Raw genomic sequence first — 15546 nt, forward strand, 5'->3', positions numbered from 1 at the left:
GGCCTTGGAAATCTGTGCTGAGGCCGTGCCGTGTGGCGCTGGGGAGAGGTTCTGGCTGAACTGGTGCCAGGTGGGGGGGGGCGGTAAGTTGGGTCCCCCGAAGCGCAATGTTTCAGAGTCAGGAGGCCAAGAGGCCCGCTAAACCCTCAGCAGGGAGCGGGCGAAGCCCTGGGAGAGGGTGGGAGCAGGATGTCACACGTGGGACGGACGTGGCCCTTCACCCGTTCTTCCGCAGTCCTGGCCTCTGCTCGTCTCCTGCCAACTCTCATGCCTCCAGAATGCTGTCACCCCAGCATCTGCGTGCTGACACAGATGAGTACCAACCCGGACCACTGGTCCCCTGTGCCCCCCGGGGAGCCCCTCCTCAAGGCTGCACAGGTTCCATGCACTGCCACATGCTCTGGTCCCCACAGCCAGCAGCTGGAGCCCTCCAGACCCTCAACTGTCCAGCTGGGACAGGTCTTGGAAGTGAGGCCCAGAATTCCTAAGAATCTCCCTTTGTTCTCAAGTCAGGTGGGAGCTCCAGTTTGCCCTCAAGGGCCAGATTCCCAGTGAGGTCAAAGTGTGTTGACAGTTCAGGTTGAATGTGACCAGAAGCCCCAAACCTAAGTCTTACCTGGGAGAGCCCCACCTGACACAAAAGGGTAAAACAGTGAGGAGCCACTACAGCCATCGCCACCTTCAGGTATGGCTGAATCCAGGAGCTCTGTCTGCCTCCCCCTCCCACCTCCACCTTTCTCTCTCCCCCTCCCCGCTCTGCCTCCCTCCTAAATGTCCAAACTCCCTCCTCTGCAGAGATGGCTCCCTCCTGCAGCCAGGAGAGGTGGCCTGGGGCAGCTCCCATTTCACACCCCGAGTCTAGCAACCCCAGCAGGAAGACTTCTTCTGACCCTAAGAGAAAACTCTGATTTACACATGCAGGTCTGTGACTCAAACCTTGGGGGGCGGGGGGGGGGGGGGAGGGCGGTTCCACAAAGGAGATGTGGGTTCCACGTGCAGCATCAAGGAGAGGCCTGAGACGGGAGAGCCCACCCACCACCCACTCCCCAGGAAGGTGACCCCAGAGCTCTCGGGACAGAGACGGCACCCTCACCAGACACAGCTCCCACTCACAGTCAGAGTGGACTTTTATTAGGAAATCACCCTGCAGACACACTGAGAAGAGCTGTGCTGTGGGTTCAACGTTTCCTGAGGAAGGAGAATCACAGTATCAGAGCTGTCAGAGGGACGGGAGCCTAGAGCGGGCGGCTGCTCAGGGCGGCCTGCGGCCAGCACCCCTCGCAGCGACAGGACTCAGCCATCAGGAACCGGCACACAGACGCGACACAAGAAACACGCCAGAGCACACACATCTGCACTACGCTTAAATAAACAATAAATACAGAATTCCGTCTGCTGTCGTCCGCGCCTGAAACAAAAGGAGCCAAAAGGGGTGAAGAAAACCAAAAAGTCGTTCTTTCCATTGGACCGAGGGGGAAATATCCCCAAATTATCAAAATGCCTGTTACAAAATACTTTTTTAAAATTCCGTTATTAAAAGAATAAATAACAAAATATATAAAAAATAACTCAGTTGCATTAAAATCATAACTAGAAGTTATAGCAAGATTTTTTGTGTGTGGCCTATCTCATAGTGAAATCGTTAATTTCGCTTTGATTTCATTTATTTCCCTCTCGTGTGTCCTGGTGTGGGGTCTAGGTAAAATAGTATAAAATTAATAAATAAAAATGTTAAATAAATAGCAAACGTTAACATAAGAGGTTGTGAATATAAATACTTACATTCTGACAAAATTAAATAATTTACAGAATAATTAAACTAACTACTTTCTTATTTCTTCCAGGAAGTGCAATTTCTCTACTTTTAAATACTAACTTGGAATCGCAGTCACACTTGATTTGGACTCTATTTACATGTTAGGAACATTGTGTTTTTAACACATTAAATCAAAATTTACCTTCTTTCGAATCTCGAATGGATCTAAAAAGAAGTGACACCTTGGTGGTCTCTAGTGAGGAATTTACCCCCTGACCTCGCTGACGCTGTCCCCACCTCGGTAAAGCTCAGCCATGACCCGGGTGATGGGCGGGTCACGGGCCATGTGGGCACACAGAGAGCCAGAGGCCCCGTGGGTCTAAAGGCCGCAGCCTGGAGGGAGCCAAACCCTGAGCGCAGGGTCTGCAGGCCCGGCCGGGGGTGCTTCCACGTGGAGCTGGCGCCGTCTTTCAGGGGGGTCCCAGGCCAGCTTCCTCGAGGCCTACTCCTAACCTACCCTCTGGAACGCTGCTCTCGTCCACCCTTAACATACAAACTGAATTAAAGGACAACAGGAGACACACTCGCCACGCGGCCTCACCGCGCAGGCGCACTGGCCGCTCCAGGCCGACTCGTCACACGCACCACCGCCCGGCCGGGCTGCCCTCTCGGCCTTGACAGACAAAGGAGTACTGAGGTTGCAGCTCCAAAACTTCCCTGAGAACCTTGTCCTTGAGTTTCCCCTGGAGACGTCGAGCTTTCAGAAGCAAAAATAAATCACTTTGTCACACTTCACGCCCCGCACTCGTGTGGAGAGGTCAAGGCCTCTGGCCCGGCGAGCGCATCGCATCGAGGGAGACACGCATTTCCAGGCACCCCTCTGGGTAAACCCCCCGAGGCCGCCCTGGGCTGCCAACTAGAAGTCACTGTGAGTTGGGAATCTCCACTGGGAGGGCAGGGCAAGGGAGGTAAAAGATGGAGGCAGGTCGGGGTACCCCAGGTGCCCCGGCTCAGCACGATGGCCCCTCGGATGAGGAGGACTACACCTGGATGCCCCTCACGGCCTGCTTGATGCTCTCGAGTAGGTCCTTGTTCTCGGGGTCCTGGTAGCACTCCTGGTTGGAGTACATGTCGGTGAGCGTGCTTACATAGGCATCAAAATTCTGTTCGCATATTGGCTCCTAGAGAACAGAACCAGTTTAGCGAGGCCCATCCGTGCAGGGGGCCCCAGGGTTTCCAGAAGCCAGGGAAATCGATGGGGGAAGTCTCAGACCCACATGCCCACGCCACCAGAGACAAGCCCACGGACCCACCACGGGCAGCACTCGGGCTGAGACAACCACGGCACGGGCTGCTCAGGATGCTACAGCCACCGTGGCCAGCTGTCTGCCCAGGCAGAATCCCCAGGTCGGGGCCCTTCCAGCAAGACCCCAGAGGCAGAGGGGTGCCCGCCCTCCCAAGAGCCCCAGGACGTGGCTGCCAGCTCAGCTGTGGCGGCCGCAGGGCCACTACTTACCATGTGCGGAAGGCGGATGTTGGCAAGACTTTGGATGAGGGCTTGGCTCAGGCCGGACAGCTCCAGAAACAGGGCTTCGTTCTGCTCCTCTATGAGCTTGTTCTCCTGCTCGATGTTCTTCAGGCTCTTCTCCATGGACGAGATCTGCGCCAGACAGAGGCGGGGGCTGCCTTCTGACGCATCCCCCGGGGAGCACGCGGGGCAGGCCCGCCGGGCCACGCCGCCCGTCCCTCTGCGAGAGGGCGAAGAGGCAGGGGCCCTGCCACAAGTGAGGGCTGGCAGCACCCCGGTCCCTGGGCGGAGGAGGGGATGCAGTGACTGAGCCAGGGCGGGGGTGCCGCGGCTTTACGTGCCCCATCTGTCCTACGGGCTGGAGAGGAGCACAGACTGAGGCACCTGGGCTCCAGTCCCAGCCTGCTACTAGCTTCCTGTTCTTCCTCTCTGGTAGGGACACTGTACACACCTTGTGGGAGGGCCGCCTGCCTTTGGGCTTCCCCCACCAGAAAGACCAGCCAAGGGCCTTATTAAAGCTGTGAAGGCAGGCAAAGCAGGCCGCTGCAGCTCTCTGCAACTCACGGCTGAGTGGAACCAGCCGATGATCCCTCCAGCACACCAGAGAGCATCCTGGGATTTCTGGCACAAACACTTCTCCTCCTCTGGACCCAGCAGGGCACCAGGAGGGAGGCTGGAAGTTCTCCCGGGGGCTCTAAGGGTTGCACGTGGAACAGCAGAGGACGGTGATGACAGGGCTGATGGCCACGGGCAGTCTCGCCTGCTCTAGGTGCCACAGGCACCACGTGAGTCTCAGGGTGAGCAGAACCCTGTGCAGAGGGTCACCACCCTGTGGGGAAGGGGGCGAGAAGCCCACCCCGGGGCCGGGCCCAGAGGAGGCACGCTTGGGAGGGCAGCCCCCGGCCTCACTGCATCTGAAAGGAGCCTCAGGGCAGAGGCAAGCTCGCGCAGCGTGTGTGACACACCCAGCCATCGCTCAGGTGCAGGACGGTGGGCCGCCTCTTAGGAGGCTGTGGTTCTTAGGAGGCTGTGGTTCTGTGCCCTGCGGCTGAAGAGCGTCACTCTCTCACCACCTAGTGGCAAGCCTTTGGCTTTAAAAGTTTTGAGTAGAGCTCTGGAGCCTGCCTCCTCTGCCTGAGCCCTCCTGCGGAGCACACAACGCAAAACTCCCTGGACGGGAAAGGGGACTCCAAGTCCTGCCAAAAGGACGATAGTGAATAATCTGTCTATAAATAGGTGGGCATTGGCAAATAAAGAGAAATCAGAGGTGCTTCCCAAGGGTGTTGACACTGGGAGGTCCCTTGGACTTTGAGAAGGAAAGGAGCAGGGAGGTATGGGGGGGACAGCCACCCAGTGGGGTGTCTCGGTCCCCAGAGACAGCCCCTGCACCCCTTCTCTGCTTCCACTGCCTGTGAACGTGGAGAAGATGCTGCACAGCAGGACAAAAATCCCTCCTGATCCTCATGGGCTGATGCTATTTTTACACCAGCTTCTGGGTAACAGGAGGTCAGCGTAAAGGCCCGTCTGCCAGGGGAAGGAGGGGCGGCACAGGTCACGTGGACTCCAACATCTCACACTTCCCACCCATCCCCTCTGCCCTCCAGTTCCGCAGGGCCAGGTCACCTCCTCGTCCTTGGGGACATGGCTGTGTGCGGCCTCCCCTTCTGTGCCCCTAGCTCTGCTCCGGCCCCCACTCAGCAGCCAAGGGAAGGGCATGCTCTTCTTTTCAAAATAGACCATCACCGTTCTTTGTGGGTCTTTGTTCTTTTTCTGCTGGTTGCAAATGTTCGTTTTGGGGAAATCGGAGAGAGAGGGTGCAGACACCTAAAGTGAGGTGTAGCCCTGCCCCTCAGCACAGCAGTTCTTTCTGGGTCAGACACTGTGCTAATCGCTTTCCTCGTAGAAGTGCATTCACCTTACAACAAATGAATGCAGTAGATTCTCTTATTATCTCCACTCTACCTGGGAGGACATCAGGGTACGGATCAGACAAGAGGTTCACAAGGTCACTGAGCCGGGCTGTGGCAGTGCTGGGCTGGAACCCAGCTCCAGACGGGCTCTGAGGACCCACACTGTGGCTCTGCTCCTACGAACCGACGGGACCGACAGCCGCCGGCACCTCAGGACCCCTGACACTGCTGAGCGGAGCACGCGCGGAGCAGAACCGTGACGAGGGGCTGGGCTCCCCTCACACTGCCCAGAAGAGGAGGCCCAGGATGGGACGGACATCCTCGGGGTGGGAGGGCGGGGCGGGGCAGGGAGGCAGCACCACCCACCTGGGACTGCAGCTGCACCATGGCGGCCTCCATCTCGGAGTTGGACTCATTCAGGTCGCGAATCTCCTGGTTCAGCTGCTTGATCTCCTCGTCGTTGTCCAGCACTGCCCCGGAGAGAAACCTCAGTCGCGGCTCCCGCAAGTGGGGGTCAGCCGAGGCCTGATTTCTAGATGGACCCAGGGACCCCCTTCCCAAGCAGAAGCCCTGGCTCATGGCCCCCATCTCAGGCTGGGAAAGGTGGCCTTCAGGACTAGTAGACGTGTGTCAGCTGTTTGCCTCCTGGCCCTGGGTCTTTGTGGGGAAATAGACGCCTCTTGGGCAAGTGTTAATTGCTGAGATAAAAATGGAAGTTTTTCCAGATGGTGCTGATTTCCTCAGCTTCCCTCTTCATTGAGCCTGAGTGAGTTCACAGGTCCACACTATGGCTTCCATCGCTGCCAGCAGGGCTCACCTACCCCCAGGTTAGAGCCGTAATGGCCACGCGAGGGCACAGGGCAGCCAGAGGCTCTGAGCCGAGGTCAGGAGGACCAGCGGCTCAGCTCAAGAGCTCGGTCCCCACCGCGACTCGCTCCAGGGCGGCTTTGCTTCCCGACCCACTTCTCGCCAGTGCCACCCGCCCACTCTGGCTGCAAAGGTCACATGCAGGGGTTGCAGGAGGGCAGCCTTACCATCACTCGTCTTGAATTTCGTGCCGAGAAGCTCATCCCCTGAGACTTTTCCCTTCTTTCCAGCAAAGGTCGCTCTGGGACAGCCAGACAAGCTGGAAGCAAAGGTCACACATGAAAAGCCAGTCCAAGCTCACGCACCACGGGCCAGTCTGAGGTCACATGTCACAGTGAGCGCTGGCGGCCTGGTGGGATCCTGTTTGGAGTGTCGTCGCTCATCCCCGGTGCCCCTCGCTCCGGACTCCAGCCTCCAGGCTCCCTCAATCCTCAGCAGCCCAGGCCATTCCCAGCTCAAGCCACTGCCATGAAGTCTTGTTCCTCGGACGGCTCGGGGCAAGCGCCACACCACCTTTTCAGAAAGGACTTCCTACCCCCTCCCTGCTGCTATCTCCCCCCAGTGTGTACCATCCTTCACCAAACTAGGTATTTAACTTATGTGCTGGTTTGCAGGGAGGGCTGGCTGTCCTCTCGTTCTCCAGAGACCATCTATCTCCAGAGACTGATATTTGATGGACTTCCAGTAATGGCTTGTGGAATGAACGGGCTACCAGTTTGGGTCTGTCTTTTTCCTCGAGAAACTACCATGTACACCTGAGCCCTGGCCTGGCCCTCCCCGGGAGCCTCGCCCACAGCCCCGCAGCTGGGGCCCTCCTGGGTGACGGAGGGGCAGGGAGGCTGGGACAGTCACCTCCTGTGGGTGAGGAAGCTCCCGTTGGCGTGGCCGGAGCCGTCGCAGCCTGGGGTGGGGCAGGTGGGCCCCTCGTTCTTCAGGGGCTTCCAGGAGGCGGATGAGCCGTTGAGGGAGCCCTCTTTCTGCCTTCGGGCGGCCAGAGGGCAGCCCGACGCACTTCTGTGAGAGGCGTATTTGCCGCTGATGTGACCAAGCCCCACGCAGCCTGGAACTGGGCACCTGGGCACAAAGAGGTCAGAGGTGAGCCCCAGGCGCCAGAGCCCAGAGACCCCCCAGGCCAGACCCTAAGACACGCCGGGGTCTCCTGGATGGACTCCCGGCCTTGGAGCAAGAGGAGGACAGAAAGCACAGAAGGACCTGGGCCTCCCCAGCGTAGGGCTCGTGTTCCCTCTCCAGCCTTGGCCTCGCAGCCCCTGCACAGCGGGGGGTCAGCGGCCACCTTCTCGCCCCGCCCCTCAGCAGCAGTGACCCCTGGGGCCTGGGGCTGGCTCTTGGTGGCCTCCGGGTCCACAGCTGGACCTCGTGCCCAGCATCATTTCTGTGTCACCCCAGAGGCCACTTGCTGGGAGCCTGCCCTGAGCACTAGCCGTTTGTCACCGCTTTCTACGTGCCACAGACCCAGCAAGCACAGAGGACCCAGTTCACAGAGAGCTCGCTGGGGTGCAGACACGTCAGAGGCAGGAAGCCCCTGGCAGGTGGCAGGGCTGGGGGACAGCGTGCTGCCTCGTGGCCCGCACACTCAGACTCATCTCACAGGCGGCCTCCTCAGCCGGGCCCGTCCTCACACGTCCCCTGTCTCGGCTCTCACTCCTTTCTTACTCATCCCAGCCACGTGGGCTCTAATGTGGGCTGTCCACCGAGCCAGCCCAAGGTCACCTCCGCCGCCGATCCAGAGAGGAGTCACGGCCAGGGGCCCCTGCAGGGGACTTGGGGAGGTTCCCTTCTGTGTCCACTCCCAACTGTGGGGTCCCAGGGGGACCACTGGGCCCGGCCCTCTGAGGTACCTGTGAGGTACCTGACGTTACAAGATCAAAAGGCCAAGTGAGAGGCAGCTCTTCAAGTCACCACACACAGTTGAATCTAAGCGCTTTATCCCCCCTCTCTTTGCAAAACCCTTGCCTTCTCCTCAGGAGGGACTGCTGGCATTTCCCGGAATTACCTTTATGGTGAGTGCTTCAGATATGTCAACAATAACACTGCTGGTCTTTCCCTCCACACCCCAGGCCCAAATCTTCAGAGCTGTCAGGTGACCTCACGTTAAGACGTGTGGCACACCCAGGGGCCCCCCGGTCAGAGGCACATCTCTTTGGTCAGGTGCCAGGGCAGCCGGGGGCAGCCGAGGCCTCTCCACAGGCAATGGATAGGCAGCTCCCGACCCGCCACGCTGGAACCTCCACAGACTTTCCTTCTTTTTTTTTTTATTGGGGTACAGCTGTTTTACAATGTTGTGTTAGTTTCTACTGTACGGCGAGCCAACTGGAGTTCCCTGTGCTATAGAGCAGGTTCTCGTTAGTTATCAATTTTACACGTATTAACGCGTATGTGTCAATCCCAGTCTCCCAAGACATCCCACCTGCCACCTCCACAGACTGTCTAGGTCAGTCATTCAGTCGTGGCCAAAGGGATTTACTGCAACGTGCCGACCGACTCAAACGCTGCAGACACGAGACGCCTACGAGGGAGCTCTTCCTCTACGGGTCCCTCCGCAGCCGCACCAGTGCCTGCCAACCAAGTCACGCCACGCAGCAGGGCCTGGCGCACCGATGGAGGTTTCTGCGGCCACCTGCCCTTGTCTAAGATGCTCGTCAGTTATAAATACGGTTAGTCTATGGCTAGGGAGGAGATCATATAAAACGGAGGTGCTAAGTGGGCGGCCCCCTCTCCTTGCCACGGAGCCATTAGACACTTCATCCATCCTGTAAATGCTGAACTGCTTCTACAAGTCACATTCTCCACTTGGCTGCAAAATCTTGTTGTTTGTTTTTAAAGCAAAGTTGACAGCACATCAGGAAGAGGAAAACCAGTCCTCCCCGTTAACTTGAAAAACGCTGATCTTGACTTTAATCATTTGCAAGTGCAGCACAATTCACTGATCATCCCTACCAGCAGGATACTGGCTAAACCCATAACAGCAATGCGTCTGTATGATCACAGGCAAATTCCTAGGTTCTCAGAAGAAAAAATATTCTTTGTCCACCCTCTCATTTAGTAGGCAGCATTCACAATACCAACAACCATGTATTTTGCATTTTTGATTTAGCATTCATTACAGTTTTACTGTATAAATTAAATAAACAAGCCACTGCCTTATTACAGCAAACAGCCGGTGGGGCTGTCCCCTTTGAAGGGCATAATGCTGGTCAATTAGGCCCCTCCTCTGTGGCCAAGCAGATGTTTGGGCGCAGCTGGGGTGAGCTCCCAGGAGGAGCAACGGACCTCGGGCCAGCTTGATCCCCTCTACAGAGGTGAGTGTCCAGCTGTTCCTGGTCCACAGGGAACACAGTCAGGGCAGACCTGCTTCCCGTGGAACTGCGTGCCTTGCCCCAGCTAAGCCCCCCGAGTTCCTGGGCCACCAGGCAGCCAGACCCATTCTCTTCCAGTCCTCACCCGCCTGGGGGCACCCACTGCCTGCTCTACCTGGTGTCAGCTCTGAAAGTCCTGGGCAAATTGGGTGGTGGGTCACCCTGTTTGCACCTGTGGCACAGCCCTGCCCCCACCTGCAAGTCGGGAGCTCGGGGGGGTCCCTCCTGGAAGGATTAGTTTTCAGCGATACCAGCCCCCACCAGGCGAGTCGGGGTCTGGGTCAGGGTTCATGACATGTCAGGCACCCCCAGTGAGAAGGTCAGTAGAGGGTTTCAGGCACTCCAATCACTTAAGGCCCAGGATGTCCTCTCTCCTCCCCACAGGTCTGTTGAGGTCCCAGTTCAAGGTGACCCTCCCAGGCTCCCTCACTGCACGTCAGCTCCCTCCAGAGGTGTGGGCGCACGTGTGACTCAAAGCCTTGCTGTCTTTCCAGCCACTCTCTCCCCCTTGACTCTTGCAGCTGACCTTTCCCACCAGGCCGGGAGCCGTGCAGACCGCAATGCCCGTGAGTGCCTGGGGTTGCCAGGCCCTGAGGTCCATGTCCAGGTGCCCAGGTGCGCGGGCAGCAGGGCACTCTGCCTCTCCCGGCCCGTCAAACACCGCAAACCTGAGAGGCCCAGACAGGAGCCAGCGCCCGCATGTGCCCCCCACACAATGCACACGGCTCCCGCCTGCAAGGGCGTCCCCGTGCACGGTATGAGCACGTCTGTAAAAATGGGCATTGTTAATGGGCTATGTTAATGCAAACAGAATCTAGAAGGAGCTTTTAAAATTATAAAATACAGGGAAACCTCAAGCCTGCACAGCAGCCAAGAGGCCAGCAGGGCCTAGACTCACTTCATCAGCTCAGGGTCTTCCTTGTCATCCTTCGTGGGTGTAGCCTTGGCTCCACTTTTCTTGGCACGAGGGCAGCCTGACAAGCTGGTTTTGAAAGAGGAAACAATGCCACCGTGATCCAAGGACAGCAAAATCTCACACCCCCCCGCCTCACCCCTCCCCTTAAGCTCTGTGACAACAGCCCCGGCAGGTCCCAGCAGCAGGGCCACACGCAGGAAGCGGCACCGTGAGCCCCCAGCTCTGGTCAGAGGGCGCCCTGATCGGGCTCTGGGAACACTGGCGGTTCCGATGAAAGGGACGAAACCGTCTCTGGACGCAGCAACGTTAATGTCTTACGCGGAGCCTGGAACTTCGTCTGAGGAGGAAACCGCCCCCACCCGCTCTGGCCTGGCACCCAGGGCACGGCAGGCTCACCTCCGGTGCGATGCGTAGTTCCCCGTTATGTGGCCGGAGCCGTCGCAGCCGGGTGTGGGGCACCTGCGGAGGAGAGCGGAGCTGGGACCAGAGCCGCGGAAGTCACTTGGCCACAGAAGATGCCTTTGTACTCAGCCCCCTACAAGTCCACCCACTAAGGTCTCACACACGGCCACGTGTGTCCCGGCCGGCCTGCTGCCACGACCTCCGGGCCTCAGAGCTTGGCCACCCACTCTCCCCAAGGGGGCCCAGGAGGGCGGAGAGGAGAGCACGTTTCCATTGCGGGATGATGGGCTCCTGACTCAGCCTCCTGCAGAGGACTAGGCTGGACTAGAAGGTTCCAGAACACATGTGGGCCTTTAAACAAGCGCTCAGGATGCAAAGCTCACATCTAGGACCGGTTCCTCCTCCGTGAGCTTGCTGGAGGAAGACGGCCTATTCTCACCGAGGGCCGCCACCGTCGTGAGCACGAACAGACAGCACTGAGCACCCGAGACGCGCCACCCCCAGCAGTGGCGACGTCGGGGCGTGAGTCCTACTGGGTGAGCACCGAGTCCACACGGACGCAGGCTTTCGAGGGATGGCTGGCACCAGCCGAGGGGAGGGAGGGGAGGAACAAAACACAAAAGCCCAGCTGTATACACCCAAAAGGTTTGATGAATATATCACGTAGAAGGTAAAAATTCCCCTCTGATACACCAGCTTGGGTTTTCTTATTTTTTCCCTGAATGTCCACTGGAGAAAAATGAATCCGTTCCTGCTGGCGTCAGTGGGGAGAGCACCCGATCCTGCAGGTGGGTCCTCAGGAGGCCTCCTCCGGGGTGGATCTGCCGCCTGCGCCGTGCCCCTCGTGAGGGCGTGGTTTCGTCCTGTGGGCCCCGGCAGGACCTTGGTGCTTGCATCTGGAGAGCCCGGCACTCACTGGGTGCTTATCTGCCATTCCTGGCTTCATCCTCACACGGAGAGAGAACTGTGGAGCCAAGGCCATTCCTCAGCTCAAACGTGGACCCAGAAGGACACAGGGCCGAGCGCCAGCCGGGCAGGACACGGGTGGCCCGTCAATCAACAGAGGGGTCCCTTGCGCCCAGGCTCCGGCAGCGTCCAAGGCCCTTCCTTTGCATCCTCCTCCCAGACGTCAGCGGGCGACACTGACCGCCCACCTCAGGCTGGCGTGGCGACACGAGGGGCGAGATGCCCAGGAGCCTCCTTCCTGGCCCCTCAGACTTTCTTGGGGCCCCCTCTTCACCCCTGCCCCAAGTGCCACACATCAGCGCCTCCCTGGCCTGGCAGCGGCCAACGGGTCACTTTCCCTCCTGTCGGGCTTTGGGGTAACTCAGGTCCCACTGAGGCTGGGACGCCTCCCGCCCGTCACGTGTGGTCGCATTCCAACCCCCACATCTGGGGCAAAGAGGCTTTTGTGTTTCAAAGGAAACCACCCACCACCTCTGTCCAGGTAAGCGCCACCCTTTCAAACGAGCCCCAGCTGCAGGGACCTCCCGCTCAGACACTGCGTCTCTGCGTGGCCCGCGGTCCCGGGGCGCCAGCTGCTCAGAAAGGCCCTCTGGGCCGCACTGAGGGTACCAGGGTGTCCCTCGCATGGCTCTCTGCGCTGAGGCCCAGGCCTTGTGACACCCTCTGGAAGGACAGAGCTTCTCCTTCCTGCTCCTTCGCAGCTGCGGAACACACAAGCTCGGCGCTGCAGGCAGTGGCCAGGACGGCGGGTCCACAGCAGTCCCAGGCCTCTGGGGCCATAAGCACAGCTCTGGTCTGTGGGTGACACCCCTGCGAGCTGCAGCCTCCGGCGGTGCCTGTGAGTGGGTCTCAGGTCTGGGGGAGGCGACTCGGCGAGGACACGCACGTTGGGGCACTCCTGCTCCAGGAAGGCGGGGCAGCCCCGCGCTCTTTGCTGGCCTGATGTAACGGCTTTTTCCCCAAGAGTCATGTCCAAGTGAGGATGACGTCACCCAGCTGGAGAAGCAGGTATCTGCACTGGGCGCCGTAGCATCGGCTACTCTTATGGCCCTGGGTAACCCCAGGGCCGGCTTCAGGAACCCTCGCCCCTTCTGTTCTGAGTGCGCTGTCTGGGCAAGACGGGGGATCCATGCAGCTTGGCCCACACAGACGTCACCCCACCCCCAGCCCTGTCCCGTGGCCGGGGCGGCGTGGCGGGGGGCTGTCCCCCGGCCTGTGCCGCGCTCCCCCTTCACGCCCTTGCAGGCCGCGTGGCTGCACTCTGAACGCCCACACGTGGGGTGGGCTGTGCAGCCCAAGGCAGCCGAGCCCCTGGCTCCTGACCACACTGGGCACGTGGATGGGAAGAGCAGACGCCCTTGGGAGTTGATTAAACACAGAAAACACACCGCCTGCAACTGTCACTGCAAACCAGGTGTTGATGCGGGGCCACCAAAAGAGCCTCATTCGCAAGGCATGGCACAGGTGCCTTTGCCCCCCGTGGACAGGTCACCTTCAGCCGACACTGCCACGAGGCTGATCAGGGTGCCAAACCCCAGCGAGCGGGGGAAGGAGAGAGGAGCATGGGGGAACCAGGCCACATCCACCCTGCGGCCTGAGAGAAGCAAGGAGTGGGCGCCACGGAAGGAGCCCTGGGGAGAGAAGCGCGTCGGGGGGAGTTAGGGAGTGATTTGTCTGCACACAAGGAAAACTCTCCATTGCTAACTTCCAGACCAGTTTGGGTTGCAGTTCTTCACAGGCTCTCAGTCTTAGAAGGGCGCTGACCCTCCCTGTCGGCCACATTTCTGGACCCAGACCAAGTCTGCGTGTTCCTTCCAGGAGCCCTGACTAACTGCTCTGCAGGAAAAGGGCTACTGAGGGTGTGTGGTCACTTCTAGAATTCCACCACCACTCAGGCAGGCCTGCAAACTGGAAAACCATGAAAACTGATCAGTTAGAAAACCAAGTCGAATTGGAAAAGATAATAGGAGAAAGGATCGTGAGAAAGATGGTAAAAGAAGAGAGGAAGGAAAGCGGGAAGAGGAGGATGGGGAAGAGTGTTTCGAGCCTACAGGACTGAGGGTCTCACTGCATTTCTGGAGCTGGACGCGGGGTGAGCGAGCACGTGTGTGAATCTGCCATGACGGGCTGGGCCTCAGAACACGCAGGTGTCAAAGCCGATAGTTCCCAGAAAGACGCTTCTGGTCACGAACCCTGCCCAGCCTGGCCTGCGGGAACGGAAGGCCCCACGGTAAAAGAGGCAACGACACGCCTCTCCTGGCTGCTGGGACCAGACGGGCTCCCCAGAGCCACAGAAATGAGGCCGGCAGGGCCGGACACTCCGAGAGACCTGGAGCTTCCTGCCCCGTTTCCGAGTCAGCTCAGGTCGCTGGAAGCCTACGGCAGCCATGGCTCCTCACCTTAGGGGCACCAGAGCCCCAGTTCCTCTCTGGCCCCAGATCGGGATGAGCCGGGGAAACCCGGCCTGGATTCAGGCCCCCCAGCACAGAGGCCCAGGGAGGAACCCCCTGAAGAGGGGGCGACCTGAGGGGCCAAGAGGGGGCCCTCCTTCCACAGCCTCGGTTCAGCCTGGAAACCCAGAGCCAGCGCCGTGGGGCTTAGGGCTCAGCTGAGCTGAAGGCATGAAACCAAAGGCACAGTCCCCAGGTCCAGCCCCAAGAGGACGCTGAGAGCCGGGAAACCTCTGGGCGCTCGCTTCTGGCTTGAGCAGGGCTACCAAGCAGCGCGGCTGGTGCCACGGGGCGGCCCTGCCCAGATGTCAGGGCAGGAGGAGCAGAGGTGGAGAGAGGGCGCAGCAGAAAGAAGGGGTGAGCGTGGGGGAGAGGCGCGGGGGGAGGGCACGAGGCGCCAAGACGGAAGCAGCTGGAAGGGGTTGCATGAGGAGGGAGCAGCACAGAGTTTTCTCTGCCATCACCAGCCTCCAGCTCGCTTAGCAAGAGCTGCACAGCCTGTAGCCCTCTGAGCCACGGGGAGACGTACAAGCCAAAGCCAATTCGGGACCTCTCCCGAATCTCCACGGCAGGAGGAAAGCAGGCCCAGACAGCCCGTCAGGGGTCCTCAGGAGAGGGAGAGAACGGGCCGGGCCACCACGAGCCAGAGGCAGGCCCTACCCCTGCTTGGCCCTCCCGGCCCTCGGCCCTCAGAGGGGAGCACGGGAGCCTGTAGCGGCCCTGGGCCCAAGGGGGCAGGCAGACAGCGGCGCTCAGAGCAGGGACATGCAGGCAGCAGTGGCGACAGCCCAGCCAAGCAGGATCAGCCCCTCCGTGGCCCTGCCTCTCGGCCCCGTGGCCCCGTGCCTCTGGCTGGGGCCGGCCTGGGCCAGAGCCCTGGAGAAGGCTGCTTTCGGCCGGAGCCTCACGGAAGGAGCGAGCAGAGCAAGGCAGCCACCCGAGAGACGGGAGGCCAGGAGGGCAGACATACTTGAGGTCAGCAGAATGGGCAGCCATGAGGTTTCTGAGGCTCTTGTCAGCAAGAGGGCAACCAGAGAGGCTGAAAGAGAAGACATGGGACATCGGGGTGAGCCAAGAGGGGAGCAGCGGAGCAGAGGAGGGAGACCCACCGCGCGGCCCCCAGGCCGGGCCGGACCCGAGTGGGGACGAACCTGCGGTGGGAAGCATAGTTCCCAGTGATGTGGCCACTGCCGTCACAGCCGGGGGTGGGGCAGCTGGACAAAGGAAACAGAGCGTCAGAACAGAGAGCGCGGCACCCCCGCCAGGCCCGCCCCCCAGGCTGGCCCCTGCCTCCTCCGGCTCGCCCGAGAGCCGAGGAGCGACTCCTCCCCACCAGCCCTCAGAGCCGGGCCCTCGCCCCTCCGGCTACAAGTT

At 59.9% G+C, this 15546-nt stretch overlaps 1 protein-coding gene across 1 annotated transcript in view; it reads right to left on the bottom strand.

Annotated features, from left to right (window-relative positions):
- Positions 1-1136: 1136 nt before the first annotated feature.
- Positions 1137-15546, bottom strand: part of MYT1 (myelin transcription factor 1) — a 36662-nt gene continuing 22252 nt past the window's right edge. The window contains exons 13-21 of the mRNA XM_059895832.1: positions 15324-15386; positions 15143-15211; positions 10751-10813; positions 10337-10420; positions 6914-7135; positions 6229-6320; positions 5561-5664; positions 3273-3416; positions 1137-2937 (exon numbers count right to left, since the gene is read on the bottom strand). Coding sequence (XP_059751815.1) covers positions 2797-2937; positions 3273-3416; positions 5561-5664; positions 6229-6320; positions 6914-7135; positions 10337-10420; positions 10751-10813; positions 15143-15211; positions 15324-15386 — 982 coding nt within the window. The 3' untranslated portion in view covers positions 1137-2796. The remainder of the gene's footprint in view (positions 2938-3272; positions 3417-5560; positions 5665-6228; positions 6321-6913; positions 7136-10336; positions 10421-10750; positions 10814-15142; positions 15212-15323; positions 15387-15546) is intronic.

Source organism: Balaenoptera ricei, chromosome 15 (assembly GCF_028023285.1).
Source record: "Balaenoptera ricei isolate mBalRic1 chromosome 15, mBalRic1.hap2, whole genome shotgun sequence".
Lineage (NCBI taxonomy): Eukaryota > Metazoa > Chordata > Mammalia > Artiodactyla > Balaenopteridae > Balaenoptera > Balaenoptera ricei.